This window comes from Camelus ferus, chromosome 21 (genome assembly GCF_009834535.1).
Source record: "Camelus ferus isolate YT-003-E chromosome 21, BCGSAC_Cfer_1.0, whole genome shotgun sequence".
NCBI lineage: Eukaryota > Metazoa > Chordata > Mammalia > Artiodactyla > Camelidae > Camelus > Camelus ferus.
In genome coordinates, this window is record NC_045716.1 from 10471200 (window position 1) to 10498301 (window position 27102).

General features: G+C 36.5%; 1 protein-coding gene across 9 annotated transcripts in view; it reads right to left on the reverse strand.

The window, feature by feature from the left end:
- Positions 1-27102, reverse strand: part of DNM3 (dynamin 3) — a 475573-nt gene that overhangs the window by 379216 nt on the left and 69255 nt on the right. For all 9 annotated transcript variants that reach the window (XM_032463725.1, XM_032463729.1, XM_032463731.1 and 6 more), the window contains exon 2: positions 26453-26526. In XM_032463725.1, coding sequence (XP_032319616.1) covers positions 26453-26526 — 74 coding nt within the window. The remainder of the gene's footprint in view (positions 1-26452; positions 26527-27102) is intronic.

The following is a 27102-nucleotide window of genomic DNA, read 5'->3' on the forward strand; positions in this document are numbered from 1 at the left end:
TATCAAAAGCCATTTCATTTATCACATTTAAAACAGAACTTGAATCTAAAAACTTATTTCATGCCCATAATCTTAGGACCTATCTGTTATATTAGTCAGGACATAAATTAACACACATTAACTCCTGTTAATACCCAAAATACTCCTGGGAAATAAGTATTATTATCCCAGCTAAACTGTAACTGCTCTATGCCTCAGTTTCCTCCTAAGTAAAGTAATAAAAGTAATACTAGTATCTCATATAAGCTAACAAGTCAAGGTTTACCAAAGGAGTTACCCTTAAAATTTTTAATATATATGATTTCATCTTTATTGTTCTTTAATAGTTCTGAGTTTGCTACTGGATTCCTTTTTTAAAAAGTATTTCAAGATATAATGGTTTTTTGGGCCTCAAAGTAATCCATATATAAAGTGAAAATAGGACTAGGATACAGAAGAAAGGAACCACATAGGCCAAGAAGGAAAAAGTGCTCATTTTTATCTATTTCCACGTAAGTCTGGTTTTGCCCAAGTGCAAGCCCCAAAGTCATGTGGACTTGTATAATTAGTAACTTTTGACCCTTAGAATAAATTTAAAATGACTGAAAATCATACCCTATATTTTTATTCACAGACAGACACATTATCTCCTGTTAATATCCACAGCAACCCTGAAAGTAGGTATTAAAATCCTGAGTGAACTGTAACTTCTCTGTGCCTCCATTTCAATACATAAAATGGGAACACTGATAATAATATCACCTGTACCTCACAGGCTTACTGTGAGAATAAAATACATGCAAAGCACTTAGATAAATGCCTTTTATGTATGTGCATGCTAAGTGCTATATGAATGTAGCTAAGAAAATAATGATGATAATAATAATACTGGTATCATTTCAGTATAACTAGAAATACAGCTTTCCTCCATCAAAGCTAAACAACTCAAATGCAGGCAGAATCTGAGACATGTCCCACCAAGTACCAGCTGCAACCACCAAAGTTCACACCTGGACAACACAACATAACTTTGCATTCAGTGCTTGAAACTTACCTTGATATAATAATCATGTATGTGTTCCAATAGAAAATTTAAAACAGCATTCAAATTGACTCCCATTTTTCCTCAGTACAGCTTAGTAAACAAATGTGACTTCCACTCCAACTGTAAGAGTCCCTTGAGACTATTTTTAGTATCAGAAGAAAAACATGTAAGTTCTGAGTGTCTTGATCACAGAATCATGATCATTAGAACAGTCAATAGCAGAGAAAGTGTTCTGAACAGCAGAGCATTTTGCCGTGTGTAGCGCATGCGTAAGGTTCAAAGCGCCTTCAGGTGCGTTAAGTCATTCAATCTTGAAAACCATTTTATGGAAAGTGATCATCAAAAAGCTTAAATGATTTTTTTTTATAAAGTTACACCACCAAAAAATGATGGAAATATGAGACCTCAGGTCATTCTCATCCCAGGTCTCTACTTCATTTCACCAAGCCGCTGCAACCTCATGGAACAATATCTTAGTTACAATGGAAACCTTCAGGTACAAGAGCCACACTACAGGAAGAACTGACACAGGAAATACCTCTGATACGACTTTTATTCCTCCTGGGCCCCCTTAACACTTCTGAAAATAATAAAAGGATGAGGTTAAGTGAGCATCTGAAAAGAGATTTCTTTGAAAAAGTTAGCGGCCAAGCCACCAGGCCCGACTCTCTTGCATGAGGGGCAGGGAGGGGAGACACCCTCTCCGTGTCTCACACCTAGTGAGGGACCTTTCAAGAACCTAGCGCCTGCCCAGGGCAGGGAAAGCTCAAGCCTGTGCTAGCAGACTATCCAGCCTGCACAACCACAGCAATAGGGCAAAGGACAGGATGTTTGAGCACCTTTCTTTCCTTCAAGAACTTCTCCTTTGAGTTCACAACTTTGCTGTTTGGCAAAAGAGATCTAACTTTTCAACATACCTTCCTCGCTAAGCTTAACCATTTCTAGCTTTTGATTTAAAATGGAAAATGTGTAATTCTTCCTTTCACTTGAACATTTAGAGGCCATTGTAGGGTTATTAATTGGCCTAACTTCAGTATTGCTGTGTCTCAGGGAATGAGGAGGCCCGAGGAGAAGGAGAGAGATGGGGTAACAGCTGATTGGTGGAGCAGAAAGGACACAGACAACATTTATCTATTAAGTTGGCCATCTTTGGGCACAGTTTATGGTGCCCCAAAACAATTATAATAGTAACATCAAAGATCACTTATCACAGAGTACCATAACAAATATAATAATGAAAAATTGTGAAATATTGCAAGAACTACCAATGTGACAGAGAGACACAAAGTGAGCAATCACTGTTTTTAAAAAATGGTGCCGATAGATTTGCTTGACACTGGGTTTCAAGCAGCATTACAAACCTTCAATCTGCTAAAAAAAAAAAAAACAACAAAAAAACACACACAATGTCTGCAAAGTGCAATAAAACAAGATATGCCTTTATGGTTTCACATTAAATATAGTGATATAGTTATGGTTATGACAGTAGCTTTATCATTTTATTGGCCATTTTGTGCTATTTAAGTCTCTTAGCTCCTATGGGTCTAAGGCCATTTCATATTCATCTTTGCCTTCTCTATATCTACCATAGAGCCTGAAACATCAATACACTCCGTACATACTGAAAAAAACGAGTTATTTTGTAATTGTTCTGTGTAACTATGAAAGTTAAGATCTTATTTTAGAAAATTCGATTACTTTTGAAATGATCAGATTTATCATGTTTTATAAACGGACATTTGTCAAATTTCCTGAAGTTCAGCTGTGCATAACTTTCATGCCATTAAGCCGTTCACTGGCCAGTGCATTCATGCAGACAGTGTATTTACAGTAACTTCTCCCCGGCTAACACTTCTTCAGCAATTCATTGACTCAGAGTAAGAGCTAAGAGCCCACCCAGCTGGGACCACAAATTGAAGTTTGCTATCACATAGCAGTACTACCCATATTAAGTACTTCAAATTTTTATTTTCACACGCTGAGCCAGGTGTTTAAAAAAGAGTATGAATTTAAGCTGTTCTAACAAAACTTCTCTACCTTCAAACTGTGGTGACATTTTACTAGTAAGCTAAATATCCCTAATTAAAACAGATCTGCTTAGCGTCAAATCACTGTAATTCATTAATTCTCTACTGAGAACATATTTTTAGCTACCTCAGGAAAATTGCATACAAAGTGTTGCCCCAGTTTCCTCAATTCTGGTTGTCCTACTTGAAATGTCACAATATGAAAGTATGCTTTCATTAAAAACCATCCATTTCTGGTGGCGTTTTCCAACTGGCGTGATTTAGAATCTTTTGGACTCATCACCAAGGACTACCTTCACCTTCCCTGTGGGGATGAGCAATCTTGCTAATTGAAATGAAAGGTGATCAGATATAAAATGTCAGTGCCCCCAGAGGGAAATGCATTTTGACCATAAGCAGCCAAGTGATTTAAGAGGGTTAACAGTCACTTTGCTATCCTAAGAGGATTTTATTTTCTATTTTTGTCATCCAGGAATAATACTAGGGACCCAGAAGTCAAAGATGGTTAAGATATGTGTGAGGGGAACAAGGTCTCTGGCTACTGCCTAAGGTCCCAGTCCCTGATCTGAGAAGCACTGCTCCCCGCAGTGATTTGGGGAAGGTTAGATGATAAGCTTATTAGAACCACAAAGGAGAAACTGTAACCAAACTGGAAGAGAGAGTCAGGACTGAAAATTATCTCAATAGTCTAGGATCACCAGTGAAATTTAACAAAAGACATTTACCATCATAATAAATTTAAATTCCTGTTCTTAAGTCCATAAGAAAAAGATGCAAGTAAAATACAAAAAAGGGAAAAAATTGGCAGTTACAGTGGACTACAAGTTCAATATAAATCAATAATAAAATTTATCTGCCCCCAAACTATTGTGATCTAAGACTGCATTAATTGCAGGTTACTATCCAGAACATGAGGGGCAGCCATCCCTCTCAGTTACGTGCTGCGTGAGCCCATGTGTATTACATGCAGTTTGGGATATCAGGCTTTGTCAGCTTTCCTGACAAACCGGAATATATGAAAAAGGCTAATATCCATAATAATGAGGAACTCCAACCCCAAAGCCCACACTTTCCTAAAGAAAATTAAAATGAAAGCTTAAAGGGGACTTAATGCTTTCTATTCTGAAGACATTGCTTTCAAAGCTACTACTTCTTGGCATCATTGCTGGCTATTATTATTTATTCCTAGAGTTAAAATTTAAGAAAAATAAGGAAGCAGAAAGGTATTTAAATAAAATAAAGAGTTGAGCATAGAGTGTATTGAATACCTCCCTGTAATTTTCATCTATGTGAAGCTCAGATAACTGGTGTCATTGAAAGTGCAAGATAATTTGCCTACACTTTTAAACCCATAAATAATTATCATAATTGAAAGTGTAAATATGGCATTAATTACAAAGGGGAAAGTAACAGCCAAATTTGTGATCTGCAGATAACAGCAACTATAATAGTCAGCTAGGATATGATGTTTGAAAGAAATACATCTTCAGCAACTAGATGTGAGTGTGAAGGCACAAACACATCAGTCCTCTGCGTATCTGCATCTAATATAGACTAAACAAGAAGACCATCTCTCTTTTTTAAATTTTCTATTTTTATACAATTTTAAGTTACTTTCCATTTACAGTTATTATAAAATGCTGGCTATATTCCCCATACTGTACAATACATCCTTGAGGCAACTTTACACCCAGCATTTGTACCTCCCACTCTCTCACCTCTTTATTGCCTCCCCGCCTACCCCCTGGTAACCATTAGTTTGTTCTTTCTACCTGTGAGGCTAAGCAGACCATCTCTTATTTTATATGGCAATTTTCATTTAATTGGAATTTGAAATGTTTTACATCTCTGAAAACCTTCTCTCCAAAAAAAAAAAAAAAAAAAAAAAGACTATAATGTAAATGCCTAGAATCATCAGCCATTTCTTACCCAAAGCCATAATAACTACCTCTCTGAATGAGAGAATAAAATAAAGTGAAAAGGAGAGTTTTATTCATACACTGGCAGTAAAATCAGTGCTATCAATGATAAGAAATAGAAATCATAACTCCCTAAGACAAAAGAATCACCATTTGAAAACACAGGGGTGTATTACAGTTCCAGTCACAGAAACGCCCTTGCTTTCTACAGCAGCAAAGAAGTAACTAAGTAAGGTATTTGATGATTCGCATAAAATAACTCTCTTCAGATTAGCCAATAAATTTACAGATCTATTTATTTAAGTTTCACCTACTAATTTCATGTCATTAAATTTTCATGGAATATGAACTTCACCTGTATTTTCACCCACTAAAGTTTATACTAGGCAGGATCTCACAAGACTTCAAATTCAGCATTTGCTGGAGATGGAGAGGGACCCATTCACTCATTCAAGAAGCATTTAAACAAAGCCTGCCATTTTACCAGAGCTACACTTAGGTGCTAGGCATACACATACTAATGGCCTCTGCCCTCAAGAAGTTCACTGATTACTGGATAAGAGAGTCTGATAAACACCAAGATACAGATCATTGTGATCAGCCTAATTAGAGCCATCCATGTAAAGTGCTATGGAATATAAAAAAAAAAAAAAAAGCGAGAATAATTAAGGGAAGGAGGATGTTGAGAAGAGTTACAGAAGAGGCGGCATCCAGAGCTGAAGCCCACAACAAAACAGAAGCGCATTAGAAAGAGAGGATGACAGAAGGAATTTCAGCCAAACAGGACACCCTGAGAAATGCCATGCCTACTCACTGTTGCTAAAACAGAGGGCTGACTGACCAACACAAAAGAAAATGAGACTGAAAAGACAGAACCAAGCTTTAAAGGCTTTGGGGAGAAATATTAATATCTAGGAACCTAAGCAATCCTAAATAATCGTTATTTTAGGTAAAATAATTGCCCACTGCCTCGTCAACACCTCTGCCACTTGAGCTAGCAATGCTGTAATCTTCTAGATAGGATTCTTAAAATTTTCCTCGTGTATTTCCCTGCTAAGAAATCTACAATGGCTTTCTGTCTTTAACCACAAAATTCCAAAATTCTCTACCAAGTTTTCAAATCACCAAGTCAGCCTCATCAGCAACATGAAAGGAGAGGCTGGTTCACTGTCTCCTACATATCCCACCCTAATTGTCTCTCCACTTACACCCCCTAATTTACTCTCCATTTACCTGAAGCATACATCAGATCAGATCACAGCACTTTCTCTAATGACTCAAACCAAATTTGAACTCCATTCCTTGAACTGAGAGTCACAACTGCACAGCTCATTACTGAATTGTTAATTCCGTCCCAAGTCTCCCCAGTACAGACCCTATGGCTTTACCTGAACCATGTGCTCACCAGGCCTTGCCAGTACTGGGAAAACTGTACGAGAAGTATCTGGTGATATGTTAAATAAACAAATAGTTCTGGTTGACATGAGGAGCAAAGAATACACTTTTTAATCTTCTAAATAAGCATGAAAATCTTGATTCTTCTATACTTTCAGAGAACATCAAATTTTTAATTATTTTAATGTCATCTTTCTAGTTAGGCATCAGTGCCATTACCACCCAAGCCATCCCTGTTCGGTACAACACGATATATGAGAAAGGGAAGACCTTTTCTGAGTGAAGAAAGCACAACCTACAACAATGAAAGAGAATATGCTAAGAAACTACTGCATAGGGAGTCATGATGTCAGCTTAGAGTACCATGCTTAGGACACCACATATATTTCAAAGAACAGAAAACTGAAGACCCAAAGGCCAAGCATTGGCCAAGGTCACACAGTAAGTCAGCAATACCATTTTCTCACACCAAGTTTTGCTGCCTAAGCAGAAAATCTGCCTCTTCAGAAATATGATTATTCAGAAATACACTTCTTCACAAATAAATTAAAGCTTCAGAGAATCACAATGCTTTTGCCAAAAATAAGCACACTGTGCGAACAGAAAGGCAAATAGATGACAAGGCTTTTATAATGCAAAGCATTGTATGTAAAACATTTCAAACTTTGGTTTCTATTTCAATAATCTGCCCGCCTTGAGATTAAAATATGAGTTCTATCAAGGTAGCCATCATGTTTTAAGTAAAAACACAAGAGGGAAAATCAATCACCAGGATTATGTAATGATCCAGTAAAGCAGCCACCAAGTCTCATTGTTTGAGCTAAGGACTCAGCAAACATGGCCCTAGTAGAGCTTATAATACCTTAAAGACAATTTAACCTTAGGGAAGTATGTGTGTGATTAGTCACATGATGTTCATCATCTAACATTTTTGGGAAACAGAGCACAGAAACCAAAGCATGAGCAGGACAGCATGGCATTCCTTCCTTCCCCTGCCCCCCATCCCCAAAATAAGCAGCACTTTCTGTACACAACTAAGCCACAAAGTCAGGGCAGTTGGGTAAGATGGACACAGTATTTTCACAGCTTTGAGGAACAACTGATATAAAATTGTATTAGTCAAGATTCTTCAGAGAAATAGAACCAGTAAGATACAGATATGTAGAAAGAAATGTATTATGAGGGATTGGCTCACACAATTATGGAGGCTGAGAAGTCCCATTTGTAAGCTGGAGGCCCAGGACAGCTGGTGGTGTAGATGCAGGAAGCCCCAAGGCCTGAGAGATGCAAGGAAAGGAGGAAGGCCCACCCACACTGGGGAGGGCAATTTCCTTTACTCAACCGATCAGTTCAAATGCCAATCTTCTCTCTTAGGGAGACACTCTTACAGACACACCCAGAAATAATGTTTTACCAGTTATCTAGGCATCCCTTAGCCCAGTAAGGATGACATAAAATTAGTCATTACAGTAAGTCCCATATATTTATAGTATACAATTTGATGCTTTCACACATGTATACACCTGTGAAACAATCCCTATTATCAAGATAAAGAACACATCCATCTCCCCAAAAGTTTCTTCATGCCACTTTGTAATCCCTTCCATCTGTCCACCTTCCCCCCAAAACTACTGATGTGCTTTCTGTCACTATAGATTAGTCTCCATTTTCCAGAATTTTAGAATCATACAATATGTACTGTTTCGGTCTGGTTTTTTTCACCCTGCATAATTATTTTGAGATTCATCCAAGTTGCTGAGTATACCCATTGTTCATCCTCTTTCACTATTGAGTTGTTTCCCATTGTATGGATGTTCCACAATTTGTCTATCCTTCACCTGCTGATGAACCTAATTTAGGTTGTTTCCTCTTTTTTTTTTTTTTTTTTTTTTTTGGTCTATTTGTGTACAAGTCTTTGTAAAGACAGACACATCAATTTCTCTTGGGCAAATACTTAAGAGTGGATTGACGGGTCATATTAGGTAGGTTTATGTTTAACTTTTAAAGAAAGTGCCAAACTGTTTTCCAAAGTGGTTGTGCCATTTACATTAGACACCACCAGAGCATGAGAGTTCCAATTCCTCTACATCCTACTTAACACTATGCATGGCCAGTCTGTTTAATTTTAGACATTCTAATAGGTACACATTGATATCTCCTTCTGGTTTTAATTTCCATTTTCCTAGCGACCAATGATGTTGAGCATCTCTGCATGTGTTTCTTTGCCATCCCTCCTTATACTTTCGCTGGCAGTTCCCCTCTCCCCACTCCACCCTTGGTAAACTATTGGTCTTTGCCCCTGGGTGGAGAACCACATCTAACATTTCCATTCACACATTTAGCTAAAACTAGGAGTAAATATGGGTAGGATAATGTGCTTCTATGTCTGGTAAAATTAGTAATATCTTACAATATTTTAAATATATTCTACAACTTCCCATGTTAATATCACTTGACAATTGGGGCAGCTGTATTTCATGAAATAGTAAATTCTTGAGATTTCCTTTTAATTACAAAAAATAACATGAGTTGGGTTTTTAGTAACTTTGATGCTTTTCTCTTTTGAAAATATCATAACAAATATGAATATCCTCTTTAATATAAAAAATCAGATAAAATCTAAGTGAGGTGGCTATATTTCCACTTCCTAACCAATATGCCTAAACAGATTACATAGTTGAGGAAGTCACATAATACTGCATTTTTTCAGAGCTCTTGACTGTGTGAATACCAGGAAGTAGAATCATTTTCATAATTTACTTGTAGTTTACAAATCTTGACCTTAGTGCTTCCTCTGTCTGGATTCTGTTTTAACCACGTGCATTATGTAGTGTTTTGGTCAGATCACCATTTAGGAATTTGGATCCTTCAGGAAACTCATCTGTTGGAGGAAGTATGTTAACAGGGGTTCCGGGAGAACCAGTAACAGGTAGCAGCTACTTCCCTTGGCAGCACTTCCTTCAATTTCCCGTGTTATCAGAGGAGAGCTGTCTTCCTTTTTCCCGCTAAAAGTGATCAGATCAATGAGAAGCTCATATAGATGTGAACTTATATATATAAGTGGACATTTTCACTTTGGCATTGGTCATTTGACAGTCTATCTTACTACTCTTCCATGCCTAAATACCCAGAACCCTAAAAAAAACAAAAATGATGGTTTAACTTAGACACTCAAAGAAGTATCAGAGTTCTTAACCCAGCTCATTCTTAAAACCTCTCAGTATTTACTTCTCCTGCTTTCCTTATCCATTATAAATTAGCACCTTGATTAAAAATTTAGGGAGACTGCTTAAATTGTCAGGGCTGAAAAGAATTTACCAATAAAAATGTATGCTTGCATAATACATTAACACTTTTCCAAGTATTTTCAAACACATTATTTTACTTTTCTGAAGTGTTGTATTTGTTTCATCACCTGTCAAACAGATTAAGATGCTGTCTGTTCACTACAAGTAGAATGTTTTAAGGATTAGAAATAATTTATAAAGCACTCTGAACTAACTGAAGATGGAATTACCTTAAGGTGCTAACCTTGGGCAGAAGCTTAACTGTAGCCACCTAGCTGGGGTGGTTTTAAGAGCTGGAAAAAGCCCCCACAAAATAAAAAACAAACAAATAAACAAAAACTCCACTAGTAGAGATTAATTTCTATAATGTAAGGCTTCTCACTTTTTCTATTAAAATATAAAGACTTTTGGGATATTAACACTTTAAACTGTATCAGTTACTTGTATCTGAGTGTAAATGAACTTATCAGATACTCCTGGAAAGGCTTTCCAGGTGTTAATAGGATATGAAAACTCAGGCACCTGGAAGAGATGAGCTAACATAAGGAGTAAAAATGAATGTAGATATGACAGTCTGGGCCAAAGGAAACAAATTTAATTTGCTGAACTACTTCATAATTTTATCTTAGATAAATTTTGAAATTCAACATAAACACTAAGGAAAGTTATTGTTATTAATATACCTAAAATTATCATAAGCTTTTGAAAGTAAAGTCAAATAAAAGAGCTCCAGTACTTGCTGTGAAATTTTTCTCAACCTGCTATAAGGAAATTAAAAACACTTAAACTATGAGTAAAAATATCTAAGCCCAGTCAAATTAGAAGCCTTGGTGAATAACGCACACCCCTTTCCCAAACACATACACACAAAACCTGCCGTAAGAAATGAGCTGAAGGACAGTACAGCAGACACATACATCAAAGTCCTATCAATTACAAGTCTTTTGGAGCTGAGGATAAGGCTAGAGTCATAAGGAGAAGAAATGAAGCCTCAGTCCAAATGCAGCCCCCTGATCCACAGGAACCACAAAGCCTGCCTGTCTACCACCATGCTGCCATCAGAGTAACAGATATCTGCCCCCTGTTCCTTTTGTCTCACTTCTGATAGATGTCATTGCATGGTAATCCCACCACTGCCACCCCCACCTGAAATGGACATGTAATGGATGGTTCACTGGACTGCACAGTATTGAGCAAGTTCATGCACACACTCATCACAAATTCCCAACTACCTTATTATCTAGCCAGCTTCAAGTCAGCAGCATTAGTTTAGCATCGCTCCCCTAATCTTCCTCAATCCTGGAAATACACAGCTGAGAACCTCAGGTATCAAGAGCCTATACAAGATTGCTCTTAAGTCTGGATCTCTTGTCTTTATCTCTCTAATAACCTCTTTCTTAGTTAAAAGTATTTAGTTAAAGTAATGTTAACTTAAAATTATAGATCTGAACCATACATTTACAGGATGTGTTTACACCTTTAAACAATTACTCTTGTGAGGCTCTCAGTCTTGGTATTGTCTAACATTTAACTCCCACTCTAGTTAGAATAATTGAAGCAAGGCTTTCTATTTCAGGTAGATGTGTAATCCTTAGAGCAAGGAGAGGCCTTGTGAACTAATTTAGCTTTCCCTATTATTCCTGCCATTAGTCCTTAGAAGATAGTCTTTTCAACAGCCAAGAGATGATAAAGCAAGTACCAATAAACAGTCCTGAAAAAATTCTTCTAAGGTTGACCTCTCTCCTGGCAGGCACAGTCTTACTAGTTGTAGCCATCTGCAGAGTCTATTTTAAGGTGAGGTTCCAAACATGACAACTATAAGTCCAAATCCTTTCTCAATTCAAAGCCTCTGCTGAAGCACCCACCTTGCAGCCTGGTAGAAATTCCCTCTGCTACCTAAAAATACCTGCTTTGACATCCTTAAGGCAGCTCAGACGCATCGTCAAGATTTTAGCAAATCTGGTGTTTTTAACTTGGGAGACAATGCCTCACTCATTTGATACTCTGTATTTCTTTGGTAGCTGCTACAAGTGTGAGACATATTACAAAAAACAAAACAAAATAAAACAAAACACCAAGGACAAATGAGAGAAACAGCTAGAGAGAAACTCTTTATCTGGGAGGTATAATTGTACGTTTTTTTTCATCTCCTCAGAGCCATGAACCAATGCCCCAAAACGACCCCAGCAATGTTTTCATGAGCAGTGAAAACCAACGTGATCTCAACGGTGACCCTAAACAAACAGAGCTAACGGTTAAGGGAAAACTTCCAGCCATGATAGAGTGTCAGGAGTCAGATTTACTCTCCCACCTTAACAATTAGAAAATATGATCAAATACAAGAAAGAGCAATGTTCAGACAATGGACAAGAGGCAATCGAGACAGTAACTCTTGAGAGAAGGGAAATGAGCAAGGTGAGCACTTCCACTGTTCCAGCTCATTGCCTGGAGAGAATGTCAACAGCCACAGCACAGACAGGGAGAACCCCAACAGACCTCAGTGGTCTCAGAAAGATGAAAAAACAGAATCCAGAGTTCAAGGGGGCTAAGGCAGCTAGAATTTTGTGGAGTGAAATAACATTCCAGAGACTCATAGACAAGTCTCCTTAGTACTGATCAAGTGAATGCATGTAAGGACAGTACTAAGGCTGGAAGAAAGAACCACTAGAGCGTAGAAGTAACAGGAATAATACCCATGCTCACAAAAAGCGTGGGGTAGCTGGTATTCCAATGCACAAGAGTGGAAATGACTACTAGTATCTGAGACTTGAAGTAGAGTCAATAATGAGGTCAAGTTTGCCCTTAACTAGAGGCTGCTCTGGAGCCACCCTGATGAATTTCAAAAGCAAGCCTGTAAGAGATCAGATGGATGCCTGTTAACTCACATCAGAGAAAAGTCCAAAATTACTAAACAATATCCAGCACAACATGAAATTCACAAGAGGAAAAGAAACAGAAATTACAAAGAGGTATTCTATATGTTCAAGAAGACTGAATAAACCATGAAGTTAATGAGGAGGGAAATGAAAAATATTCTTTGAAAATGCAAATTGAACTTCTAGAGATGCAAAACACAGTATCTCAAATGAGAAATAAACTGGATAAGATTAACAGCAGAGTATTCCCCTGACAACTCCCATTGTTCCCAATCTTGGCCCCTTGTTTCAGAACAAGATGAAAATGAAAATTAGTTTAGAAATGTACTTTGTGGTAGTTTTCTAACCATAAAAAAAAAAAAGAAAAAGAAAAAAATTTTAGGCCACCAATCCAACCTCTACCAGCTCATTTTCTTTGCTTCTACCATCAACTCCTTATACTCCTCCATCACTGAATAAGGATATATCATGAATTTTAAATTCTGAAATAACCTCTCATAAGTACTTACTAAGGTCTTTAAAAAATTGGCTTCAATAATAAAGTATGGGTTGCAAAAATTCACTTCCTAAAATTCTCCTTTATAAGACATTTAAATTCATCATATTACCAAATTTAACACTTTTTCTAATGGTTAATTCTTCTATTTCTGAGATGTTCACCAACCCATTCATATATCTCTGCTGTATATTATCTATTTAATATAAACTCTTACCCAAATAAAACCCTATGAACCAAGAAAATGTAAATAAGTGGATATTTTTCCAATTTTGCATCATCCTCTTTAGGGGGTAAAAAAAAAGACAGTAACGTAGTATACCATTATAGGAGATTAGATCTTTACTATAAATCCATACCAAAACAATCTATTTCCAATGTTGTACAATAATAAGTGATGCTCAGACTAATATCCCTTAAGCACTATAAAATCCTGTAATGTTTGTGAATCAAAGCCTTAAGTGTGTTTTAAATCAAGGGTTGGCAAACTATGGTCTTATAACCTAATTAAATCTTGCCAACAGTTTTTATATAGCCCCTAAACTAAGAACAGTTTTTATTTTTTAAATGGCTAAAAGGAAATCAAAAGGAAGATTCTACGAAATTCGAATGTCAGAGTCTATAAATCAAGTTTAGTGGAACACAGCCACACCCATTTATTTACCTACTGTCTATGGCTGCTTTCAGGATGAAACAGGAGAGTTGAGCAGTTGAGACAGAGACCATATGTCCCACAAAGACTAAAACACCTGGGTCTTTACAGTAAAAATTTGCCGATCCCTGTATTAAGTAACTTTTTCTTTAAATATACTTCACTGAGTTTTTATTCTTTGAAAAATCAGTAATACATTTATGGAACCAATGATTATAACCTGTTAGCCAGGATGGGAAGTCAACCAATCAACCTCTAACCCTTAACCATTATGAATGAAAACAAGAAAGTTCTCTGATATAGGCCACAGTAAGCCAGGCATATGCCCACCTTGGGGCTTCGCACTGTCTCTCGCTTCTGCCTGGAACGCTCTTCCTTAAGACAGCCACATGGTTCACCCCTCAGCTCCTCAAAGGCTTTGTTACATGCAAAAACTATATGAAATTGCAATTCAGTGATCCCAATCCCCTTACCCAGAGATTTTTTCTTTTACTCCATAACATTTAACACTATCTATGATCCTACGTAATTTACCTATTTAGTTTTGTTTATTGTGTGTCTTGCCCCATAAGGTCAGGGTAGCCCACTTTGTTCACTACACGTCTAGTGCAGAGAAGTTCTCATTAAGTATTTGTGGAATGAATGACATTTTCAATTAATCTAATGTTTACCTATTATTTCCCCTCACTGGTACCATCTCTTAATTTATTTCCTTAAAGTTGTGTTATTTAAATAAGTGTTTTAGTTTTGCATTTTGCTTATTAGTTTATATAAAAGTTTGCTATATATCTGTACTATTTTACTTGAGCTACTAGGACTCATGGTTCCTTGGGAAGAGGCTAAACTTGATGCCAATACTTTCGGGAAGAGTAACTTGGACCGCACATTTGAGGTCCAGGCTCCAAGCAGAAAAATACTGTCAGATGCCTTATTCCATTTAAAACAAAACAATATCAAGCAAGCAGCATTTGAAAACATTCTGGACCAGCACATGAGGTATCTTCTGCCAACAGCTGACTCACTAAATACCCAAGCCACCTGTGCTAAATCTACTCTGTATTTCTCTTGTAAGTCCTTTACCTACCCATCCTCAACTCAAATAAATGAACAAAAAAATCCAAATATATGTGTAACAAAAAGACCAAGAGATCAACCCCAATAAAAATAAAAACAAAAAAAGCAAAATACAAACTGTAGTAATCATTCCCAATTATCAATTCCTCTTATGCAAAAATGTGTAGGATTATTATGTATTCACTTCGGTCTGCTTTTCTTTAACTACAAGATACTCTGTTTTATTATATAAAAGTACGAAGTCACTGCTATTGGGGATAATTAGAAAAAGACAGCAGTGAACCAGAAATAGGAAACGTATGTGGGTTCATGAAAGAAAAAAAATCGATAAAATAAATTTCCTTCCTGATTGGTACGTGAATAAAACAAAGAATACTTCAAGTGTGGCTACTATAGATGAGGACAACGAGCTTCACCCATCAGTCCCCACCCTTGAGGAGCAGACATCCTAGTGGGGTGGACATAGATATCCCAGTTAACGATACACCAAGATGAACTCCACAGCAGAAGTCTAAACGTGAGGCTGGGGCAGCACAGGGAAGGGGATGGCTGCTTTTTCCCACGAGGAAGCATTCCCCAGACCCAACCTCTAAACATTCACTTCCATCGTTCTCGCTCATTTGGTAGCTGCAGTATGTAGACCTTCTTTCTAAGTGTGGCTTATTCTCAACAAGCCGACACAACAGTACAATCCCATAAGTGCACAGACTGTGTCTTATATATATCTTAGTACACCCCTAATAACCTGAAGAAATAGCTTTCACATGAATAGAGAAACATGCTCAGTAAACATTTGTTTAATACGTGTTCTTTATGTATTTACTTTTATGAACACCCAATGTTAACAATTCAGCATAGATACAAATAATTCATTTAGCAAGGCCAGCAACAATTGAGACAACTTCTCAAGATTCCATCCTGTGAATCAAAGTAACCTTGCTCTATATTTAAGTACGTTTCTGTTTATTCTGAATCCTGCACTAATACCTGGTCGATGAAAAGCTTACGTAAAGTCTAATATGGACCTTAGTAGACATGTATGTAGCAAAACGAAATGCTAAAATAATACAATGTTGAAGAGTCGGATACATCATACACATGTCAAGAAACAGGATTTTGATGAGGAATGAGAGTAACAAGGGCACACAGATATTTAAAATAGCAATCACAGTTGGCATGCCTTTGCTTTCAACCCTCAAATTGCTTTCAACACACTTTACAAAGATACGAGCTTCAGTCCTACTTTTCATAATACTTGTAAAATATTGCATAACCCTAAATCCCTACATAATGGAACAATGAAAAACTCAAGTTAAGTGAGAGAGAGAATTCCATCCAGTGCATTACTTATGCTGAGGTTAAAAATATCAGTTCTCTTTAAATATTAGTCAAGATGAGAATAACAGGAAAACAACTGAAGAAACATGGTGTGCAGGACACAAACTGGCAACTTCTCTGTTACATGGCACACTGTGGGTATTAAAATCTGCTTAATGAACAGATGAATGAATGAATGCAAAACCACAAAGATAAAAAACAAGTATACTTTGGGAAAACATTCAGAAATTCCACCAGGCTTGCAAGAGATTGTTAAGATTAAACTAACAATTGAAAAGTACTTACTGTGAATTTAGTTCATTTTGCAAAATGAACACCTTCAGTTAATATAAAACCATCTTACAAACCAGCAGAGCAGCTCAACTATGATCCGTTCCTATGCTGCTCAGACAACAGAACAACCATTTTCTTAAACTTGAAGACCACACCATTCAACAGTAGATGAGATGACCCATCCTGCCCTGCTGGTCAAGTGACTACTGACATCAGTGCTACACGGAGAGGAAGATGCAGGCGGTGACAGTAGGAAGGATAAAACAGAGGAGAAGGCAGAGAAAATGCTTTCCAAACTACTTGACTCATCTAACAAATGCTAATACAGGGGGCATCTGTGATCTATGATTCCTGTTGTTAGAAGCCCAAGGGGAAACAATTAAACGGGGAAGGGGTAGTTAAATAATCACTATTAGTTGGCTATCGCCATGGGAATGATGTAAAACAGGTCTATTCATTTTCTTACTATTGAAAAATCGTACCTCCTCCTCTCAGATTTGAACAGATGTTAGCAACTCTACAGCTTATCTTTTAGTCCTCTTCAATATTATTTAAAGAAAATACATTTTTAAAAAAGGGAGCTGGGAGGGGAATACAAAAAAAGAAAAACCCCCAAATTAAGGGACTTGATACCTCGCTTTCATCTAACCACTTAAAGCAGACAAGTCTGGAGTAAGTATCAGATGGACCAGAAGGGGTTAAGGTTAGAAACCACAATTTTTTGTTTGGAAACTCAAGGTAGATACAAGCTTCAATATCTTCTCCCTAAAATAGAACAGACCTAAAAAAACGACAAATTATTGTCAACTCAGAAATCACCTTAACCTCACAATCAAGAGTGCTAATTCAATTGAAATGTATTATTCTTCATTTTCTTTGGGGAGAAGTAGAGAATACCTTTTACTGAGTCATTTTCTTCCTAAATGGAAATATATGCATTGTTGAAAGGCAGTCATCAAACCATGAAGAAATAAATTTGGGGTCAGCTCTGCTTAGAATAGCTCTTCAACTTTTCTCTAAATTTTGAGAGTTCAGTGAAAACTGCTCTTGCCTTTGTACTGAAAGGTACATAACTGAGCTACTAGAAATCCCAAGTCTATTAATAAACATGGAGCCAATATTTAAACTGAGAAAAAAGGGTAACAAGAGAAAACCGGTTTAAAAAAGTTTCAGAGTGTTGCCAGCAAAGAAAGAGAAATGAAAAAAGAAAACAAGAAATGAGTATAACCAGTTATTCACAGTAGGATTTCAATAACTATACATAAAGACAAGTTTAATTTCTTGAGTTATTCAAATATTAAAAAGAACAGTGACCTGAAAAAAACAATCAAACTAGGTTTAAAGTAGGTCTGGATGGAAGTCCCAAACAGCACTAGCTACCTTTCCCGCCCCCAACCACAAAACCAGGGTTTATTAAAAATCCTGAAAGAGAACCATTTGGCCTCTCTATGAAATAGGTAATAAATGTGGGAATATTTCAACACAGTCCTACCTTAATACATGTTTATAGCCTCTCCATCCATCCATTTAATAAGAATGCTGCTCCTCCTAGGACCTTTGGAAGTTCATGTATTATATTTGTGTCCAGTATTCATGGAATAATAAATAACCTAAAGCATCCTCCAGAAAGGCAAATCAATCCATTGATCCCTTCTATGCTGGTGATCCTCAAATTTCTTGGGAAACCTAACATCCCCTCATTGTCCAACTCCTCCACAAAATATTTCTAATTTATTTTTGACATTTTCCAAAATTAAGATTATGTGCTTGAAAACTATGTGACATACCACTGGGCCAATGGGAATTCTTAAGTTTATAATAAATCCAGGAGGACTACCCCAGCTCCAAGGGATGAGTGGATATACACTTACTGTTACAGAGATGCCACCTGGATGACTCACACATTTCTACACTTACACCTGGAAGGTAGGTCGGTTATATAAGAAAACCTGGCATTATTAGAACTTCAACCTCTCACAGTCTGTGAAGATCCTCAGACTCTTTAAATACCAGGCCAAGTGTGCTGGTGTCTAAGCTAGACAGATGCCCAGGTAGCAGGAAGAGAATTCAGTTCAGCATTAAATGAATGCCTGCCACATTCAACGCACAATGATTAGACCTGTACAAAGACTCCATTATCATGAATTTAGGCAACTTTTTAAAGAGCAGGTGACTCCTCAACAAAAAGAGCCTATTGAAAGGAAGAGGGAGAGGTTATCTAGAAAAGAAAAGATAACAATAGTAAAATAATTAGATAAAACTGTTAAGTTGTGTCTCAAAGTGTGATTCAAAGACCAACAGCTTTAGAAGCACTGGGTAATAGTTCTTTAAGATGCAGAACCTGGTGGCCCACCCCAGACCTACTGAATCAAAATCTCTGAGGGGGATACCCAGGAATTCACAGGGTATTTCATGCACATTGAAATGTAAGAATAACTATACCCAAGGAACTTTAAACTATGAATCTGTACTTGATGTGGTAACTTGTACCTTATATGGAAAGCAACAGGGAACCAGCACTGGAGCAGAACAAGGTCAAAGCTGTAGTTAAGAAAGAATGTTTTCAGAATCACATTTGTTTTCACCTATGAGATTAACTTTTTACAGCAAAAATAATTAACATTTTATCCTCTGCAAAAACAGACTATCTTATTCTAAAATACCAATTTTAATTAAATTCAGATATTTAAATGTAAAAATTAAGGTAGGTGGTTTTGAAATATGTTTGATGTCATTATTCAAAACAGTACCTGAATGTTTCCACTAAGTATGTGTCAGCCTAATTTTGAAATCAGAAAATAAGTCCTGGTCACTGTACATAAAACAGGGTTTAAAGTCTAACTAATGTACAGATTTCTTTCAAATATGTCACCTGCAAAAAGTGGATGTTTTTCTCTAAAATTAATTATTCCCTAGCTATTGGAGCAGGAAGCAATCTCCTCAAATGCTCTTTGGCTCAGTTCCACTGGGACTCACAGAGCTTTCTCTCCTTGCTGACCTGAAGATGGACTTCAGTGTTCAGCCCATCACTCAGAACTCAGGGGTCTGCCTCCTTCACAAGTCTTCCTGCTGCTTCTCAGACCTGCTGCCTGAACTTTGTGTGTCTCCACCTCATCCTATCATTTATCTGGTCCCTCAGAAACAAATTTTCTGATTTCTGCTACTGAGCATCCTTATTAAATGGATCAGTACAGCAATTCTAATCAAGGACCCAAGATACTACATAGTAATAATTCTCTAATAAATTGCCAGTCTAAGGCAGTTTTTAAAACATGGACACATGTTATATTGTGCAGCAGATGCGATATAAAGGTGGTAAGTCAAATTTTGATGAGTTAATATTTGACACAAATGAAAAGCGGAAGCAGCAAGGAAATCCTTCACAAAAGAAAGATTACTTCAGTAATTTGAACAATTACCTTTAAAGTACGCATTTTGTAATTTCTGACTTTTAATGTCTTCCTTTCTTACGTTAAGTCATTAAAATAAAATAGAATGAGGGAATATTATAGCATTTAGAGGAATATTTTAACAGCAAAGTTCTCCAGGAGACAAAACTACTTGTCCTTAACCATGACCTACAGGCTTTACTTACGTCAGTCCTTAACAGTAACGTTTAATGTAGAGAATGATTTGGATTCTGATGTCTTAAAAAAAACCCTTCTCCTTCAAGGGGCATAACAAATTCCAAATGCATCACTTCTTAAAGTATTCAGTATTCTCAGTAGTTCATCAAAATATTACACTCAGACACACCTGCTTTCTCAGTCTGACATGTCATTTAACTAGTAAACAGATCAGGCGTTGAAAAGAAGGAAACCAGTGGTGTGCTGTTAAATGTTTAACAGCTGGCACCCTGTTTTCCTGGCGGAAAAGTCCTGATTTGTAGCATTTGCCAATTTCTGTACTGTAAATACCCCCACCATGACCAGCCTCAAGCTACCACAATGTCGCTGATTATAGAGATGGGAAGACAGGTGGGCGGCCTGATCTCGGGACCTGGTGTCAGCGTGGCACTGGAGGAAGCCCAAAGGCACTAAATACAGGCTTCTTGTCTCATGAAGGCCTTCTCCCTACTTCCGCCCTCTTCACACTGCAGTCCTCACTGCACACCTTCCTGCTGCTTGGTCCAGCTCCTGTCCTCCCAAGCCGTATCTTCAGAAATACCTCTCTCCGAAACCAAACTACCATGACCTTATCACTTAAAAATGTTAATAGAGGTGATTTTTCTCACCTTTTTCACAACACTGTGATTTCTTGGAATGCCCTCTGTGCTAAATTCTAAATGTCCTAAAACAAATTACATAGAATAAGGCATAACATCTCTAATTAAGTTTTGGCTTCATTTAGCAACTAATAACAGGAGCAGACGGAGACAGTTAACTATTACTGAATGGATGTTAAGCTGAAAATTAGATAATAATTATGAATTAACCAAACAATTTCTATATATATCATTCACATATTTATGCTCCTTTACATTAAAAATACCCTATAAAAATATAAAGTGTGTCCTGCAAATATAAATGAAGCGGTTTTGAGTCTCTTATTTTAAAAATGAAACATTAACAGTGTCAGGAAGATACCAGTAACAATCCCCATTCCTACCAACAGTGTAGCCTTGGACAAATAGCTTAACCTTGCTGGGGCTCTTTTTTTTAAAATGGGAATGATATTTATCTCAGAAGGTTCATGTAAAGATTAAACAAAAATATCTTCAAAGTGCACAGTGCTGATACATAATTAATGCTCAAAACATGACAACAACTTATTATGATAGCTTTCTCCATGGTCACTGTCTTGGGCTAGCAATCCTTTTATAAGAGTTTCTAGAGTTATGGCAGGAACATCTCTCCTTCAGAACACTAAGTATCCACATGGTTTTGCATACTCCCTACCTGCATGACACCCATGCCTGCCCCTGGACCCAGCACAACCACAGCCTCAAGTCTCCCTGCCCAGGCTCATACTGCCCACAGCTGCAGTCTCTGAACCCCTGAGGCAAAGGACAACCCCTTGTAAAAAGCCAGGCTAGCAGACCTCCTTAATTGGAAACAGAAACCAAAATGCATCACTGGGTTTTTAAGAGTGCCAAAAGCTAGTAGAAGAAAGTCAAAAGACAGAGACAGAGTTACTCCATTTTGTGCTGACTTACATAGCTTTCATTTGATAACTCCACAACAATACATGTGCAGACAGAGAAAGGAATGTAAATAACCTAAATAAATCAGTGGAATTAATTTACAAAACAGTTAAAGAATAAGTTACTATAATCAAGTATATCTTAGGAATGTAAGGATGCTTAAATAAGAAATCTGTAAATGTAAGGATGAACATATGAGTTCTTTAAAAGATCATCTCAGTAAATGCCAAAAGAGTGGGGAAAGGGTATAGCTCAGTGGTAGAGCACTGTGCTCAGCATGCACAATGTCCTGGGTTCAATCCCCATGAACCTCCATTAAGAAATAAATAAACTTAATTACATCCCCCATCCCCAAAATAAAAATTTTTAATTTAAAAAATAAATAATTTTAAATAAATAAATGCCAAAATGGCACTCAATAAAGTTATATACCTAATTACTTGATTTTTTAAATCTTTCAAAAATTAGGAATAAAATAGTTCCTTACCAAGAAAAACAAACAGTAAGTAATATATGCATAACTTAACACAAGCAGCATTTTCATCACACTACGAACACAACATGGTTCTGGAAGTCCTGGCCAATGTAATAGGGCATTAAAGAGAAAGGAGAGACATGCTAATGGAAATAAAAAGATAAAATAATCATTATACTTTGTCTCCTACTTCTCCTAGAGAAAATAAAGTCATCAAACGAGGAATTCATTACAACTAGATTTACCTACAGTTTCCCCCACATTTTCCTCTTTCCACTTGGGTGCAACAGAAGACGTGTCCCTCCACCCTCCTCATGAATGAAGGAAGTATTAACCCACTCCCCAATCCCTGAATCACTCTATCATTTCCTTCTCTTACAGTCAACAGCACCCACTTTAAAGCTCTAATCCTCCTATCGTGTTCCCTTTCAAGGTCCCTGGCCTACAAGGCCCTACCAGTCAGCTTTATTCTTGTGTCAACAACACTGTCTCTCCTTACCCCGTCTTCTACTGCCCCTCCAAACTCACTCCACCTCCAGACCTACTAGCCTCCTAAACTTCAAACACATAAGCAGATCCCATCTTAGAATTTTCTAACTTCCCTGTGCTTACACAAATATCGTCATGGCTTGAATGCTCACTTTTTTCATCACCTAACATTCTTTTTTTTCTTTTTTCTTTTTTCTTTTTTTTTTTTTTTTTTGCTTATTGTTGGTTTCTCCCCAAGAATATAAGCTCCATGATGACAGGGCTATTTGCCTGGTACACAGGAATCACTCAATAAACATTGGTTGAATGAATGAATCTACTGAGAGTGGTATTTGTGGAACTTATCCCAGTTAGGATCTGAAAGCACCCGTAAACTAAATGAGCAGTGACAATATATCCCCCTCTTGCTTCTTTTTGCCATTTTGCTAGTCTTGCATCAACCCATGCCTGTATTCATACCCCAGACTTTCCTATGAACAGTGCCTTTAGGGTAAAACAAAAGTGCTGAGGGGAGGGCAGCTCTCAGCTGGCATCAGCTAAAACAGGTGCTGCAATGCAAAAGCCCCCTTTTGAGGTTCCTGAAGGTTTGTGAGGACAGTAAGTTTTTCCTGAGGAAATAATTTTTAGTCTACTTCACATGAAGAGAGAGGAGGGACATGAGGTATGAGCCTCACTGATTAATGGGAAGTAATAAAAGAAATGCCAGGGGCTTAGAAAGGACAAGATTGGAAGACTTGACGAAAGGGTATAAAGAGGAAAGCATGTGATGCACCTTCTCAAAGGAGCTCAACATGTAAGAATATCTTTCCCATGGCAATACCCAACAAAAAGCCCCCACTGCAATGGAGCTTATTAATATTCTCGTCAATACATCTCTTTTCTCAGCCATCTCAGTATTTGCATGGTAAGTATTTGTTGAATAAATTAAGAAATGCAAATGAAATTACTATTTAACTAAAATACCCAAGAGAATCAATTAAAATATTTCAGTCTGTCAAATGCAGAGTAAGGTGGTTAATTTAAAAATTAAAATTAAAAATAGATCTGCAATTACAAGTTAGAAAATATAATTGAAAAAAACCAAACCACAAGAACAAAAAAAAAAAAAAAAACAAATATGAACATCCTAACTAGAAATGCATGGACACTGTATAAAGACCATCAAGAATTTTCCTAAAAAAAAATAAAGATTTGAGCAAATAAAAAATATAGCCAGTCCCTGGGTTGGAAAAAAAAGGGAATATTTTAAAGATACTAATTATTCCCTAATGAATCTACTGAAGTTAAAATAACCCTAGTGGCAATAGTTTTGTCTTTACGAAATTATTCTGAACTTTGTCACAAACAGAAAAGAACCCCTAAATAAAAATAAATAATTGGAGGAGGACTACAGCCCTGATAGACATTAAAGCAAATTATAAACCGTTAAAAGTTACACACTGTAGTACTGGCATAATAAAACAGAAAAGATATTCAGAAGTAGATGGCAGTAAGAATATAAGTTAAAGGAGATTTTTTAGGAAAAAAATACTTCAGCATAAGTGAAAATCAATTTCAGACCTAAATGTTAAAAAAAATTTTTTAAGTATGAAAAGGAAAAAAATTATACTAAACATTTACTTTTTGTTAAACGTAAATGTATCAATTTTACAACCTTGAAGAATAAAACTTCTGTACATTAAAAATTACATAACCAGAATATAAATCACCAGAAGGGGACAGAGTTTATCCTAGTCACTCCTATATCTCCAGAGTCACTCCTGTATCTTAGAATAGAAGCTGGTGCATTGTAGATTTGTACGCAATTTACTTTTTCCAAGTGACAGCATTTGAGTACATTCCTTTGGATTAAACTCAGATTTTTTTTTTTTAATGTTAAGAAATGGTTAAAAATATCTACAGTTTCTACCAAAAAAGCCAGCTGGATTGTGATGGGGATTGCATTGAAGCTGTCGATCCACTTTAAGTATAGAGAAGTATTGCCATCTTAACATTAAGTCTTCCAATCAGTGAACATGGGATGTTTTTCCAATTATTTAGCTATTCTTTAATTTCTTTCTATAATGTTTTCTAATTTTCAGAGTATTAGTTTTGTACTTCTTTTGTTGAATTTATTCTTAAGTACTGTATCTTTTTTTTTTAAGTAGAAGTAGATTTATTTAGAGAGATGTACATGGGGGTTGAGTGGTTAAAGTAAAGGCAGATACATACTCCACAGACAGAGTGCGGGCCTTCTCAAAAGGCAAGAGAGAGAGCGACCCCTAAGTAGTGTATTCTTTTTGATGCTCTTGTAAATTAAATTGTTTGAATTTTTTGATTGTACATTGCAAGTGGATAGAAATCCAACTGATTTTTATATCTTTATCTTTTACCCTGCAACCTGTACTCATTTATCAGTTCAAACAGTTTTTTAGTGAATTCCTTAGGAATGTCTACCTACTTGCTCATACCATCTGCAAATAGAGATAATTTTACTCTATACTCTCCAATATGGATGTCCTCTATTTTTTTTTTCTCTTGCCCAATTGCCCTGGCTAGAACCTCTAGCACAGCATTGAACAGAAGTGGCAAGAGTGAACATCCTTATCTTGTCTCCAATCTTACAGGGAAAACATTCAGTCTTCCACGATTGAGTATGATGGTAGCTGTTTTTCATACATGTCCATTATCAAGTTGAGGAAACTGTTTCATAATGGGGTATGAGATTTTCCTAGATGCTTTTCTCTAAGACTATTGAGATGATCCTGTGATTTTTGTTTTCATTCTATGGATATGATACACTACATTACTTGATTTTCAGACGTTAATCAATCTTGCATTCCTGGTATAAAACAAAGTGATTCTCAAACTCACATAGAATTTCACAGGAATCAGGATAGCCAAAACAACTTTGAAAAAGAAGAACAAAGTAGATAAATACATACTTACCATTTACAAAACTTAGCACAATGCAAGGGTAACTAAGACAGTATGGTACAGGCACAAATACAGACATATAGATCAACTGAATAGAACTGGGAGTCCAGAAATAAACCCATATATCCATGCCCAAATGATTTTCAACAAGAGTGCCAAAAACATACAATGGAGAAAGAATAGTATTTTCAACAAATGGTGCTGAGACAACTGGATGTCCACATGCAGAAAGGAAGTTGGGCTCTCACCCTACACCATATATAAAAATTAACTTAAAATGCATCAAACACCTAAACGTAAGGACAAAACTATAAAATTCCTAGAAGAAAGCATAAGGGTAAACTTCCATGACCTTGGTTTTTGCACATTATGAGGCACGATCTTTATAAGTGCTTCAATCTTAAGCATTTGAAGAAATTGTTAGAAAAAGTAGTAAAATTGTCAAAAAGAAATAAGGAAAGATAAAATTAGCCAATTCACAAAAAAAGAAATAGAAACACCAAATAAACACACACAAAAAATCAACATCACCAGTTACTAAGAATTTAAAGTGAAAACAAAGCTCATTTGCCCATCAAATTGTCATGGTGTTAAAGAGAGGGGCAAAAACTGCACATTAGATCTAAATACAGATATGGCCATAAATACAGACACTGGTATACATACACTATACATATGCATGCAGATATTAGATGGATGTTAAATTACTTTTAAAAAATTCCCAGACACACACACACACGCACACATGCACAAGCAGGAAGGAAGTATACCAAAGGGTTATTATGTCACGCTGTAAAATTATACAGATGTATTACAATGGGAAAATATCTTCTAGGCACAAAAAATAGCAGATGTTTAAAGTCTATATGCAAATGAGACTCTCCTTTTAATGTAATAAAAGTTCAAAAAGCAATGAAGAAGGGAGCATTTTGGAGAGAAATATAGGTAGCTACCCACAGCAGAGTGATCACAAAAATGCTTCTGTTGCTACAACCCAGCACCCAGGAATGGAGGCAACAGGTACCCCGAGACACTCTCAGCCATGTGGCAAACATCCTCAGTCATTACCTGCTTTGGAAGTAACAAGCTGCAGCACAAGAGGCCTTCTCGTTACAATGCCCGACCCTCGAGGGAGAAAGTCCCTAAAAAAAAGAAAAAATCGATTAAGGCATTGTGAGGAATTCTAATCACCCATAAATTTATAAGTTCCACAGTAATTCTCCTAATTCCCAACCTTTCAATGCATCACATTCTAAAGAATGCTAGACTCCTCTTATAAAAGATGCATTTGTAAAATTAAAAAGGAGGGTGGGTAAAGGTCCTTATATTGAATATTAATCCACGTGTATTATCATAATGACCTCACTGGGCTATGTAACCATTCATTTAGCTGTAATTAATAGAAGTCTGCATTAAATTACTGTGTATTGTCAGTTCATTTTAATTTTCAGAGAACCAACATTTATAAAAAAAACATTTGAAATTAATCCTTAGACTCTTCAATAATCAAAAAATTCAGCACTATCCAACTTCAAGATCAATATTAGCACCAAATATGGACCATTACTAGAGGTAATAAAGGCATCTTAGATTGTACCTTCATTTTATTTTTTTAAATTTTATTTATGTACCTTCACCTTATGAGATTGACGTGCTGCCTACTGTGCTAAGAAGGCAGATAACCTTCATTTTAAATACTGAAAATTTTTCTCCAATAA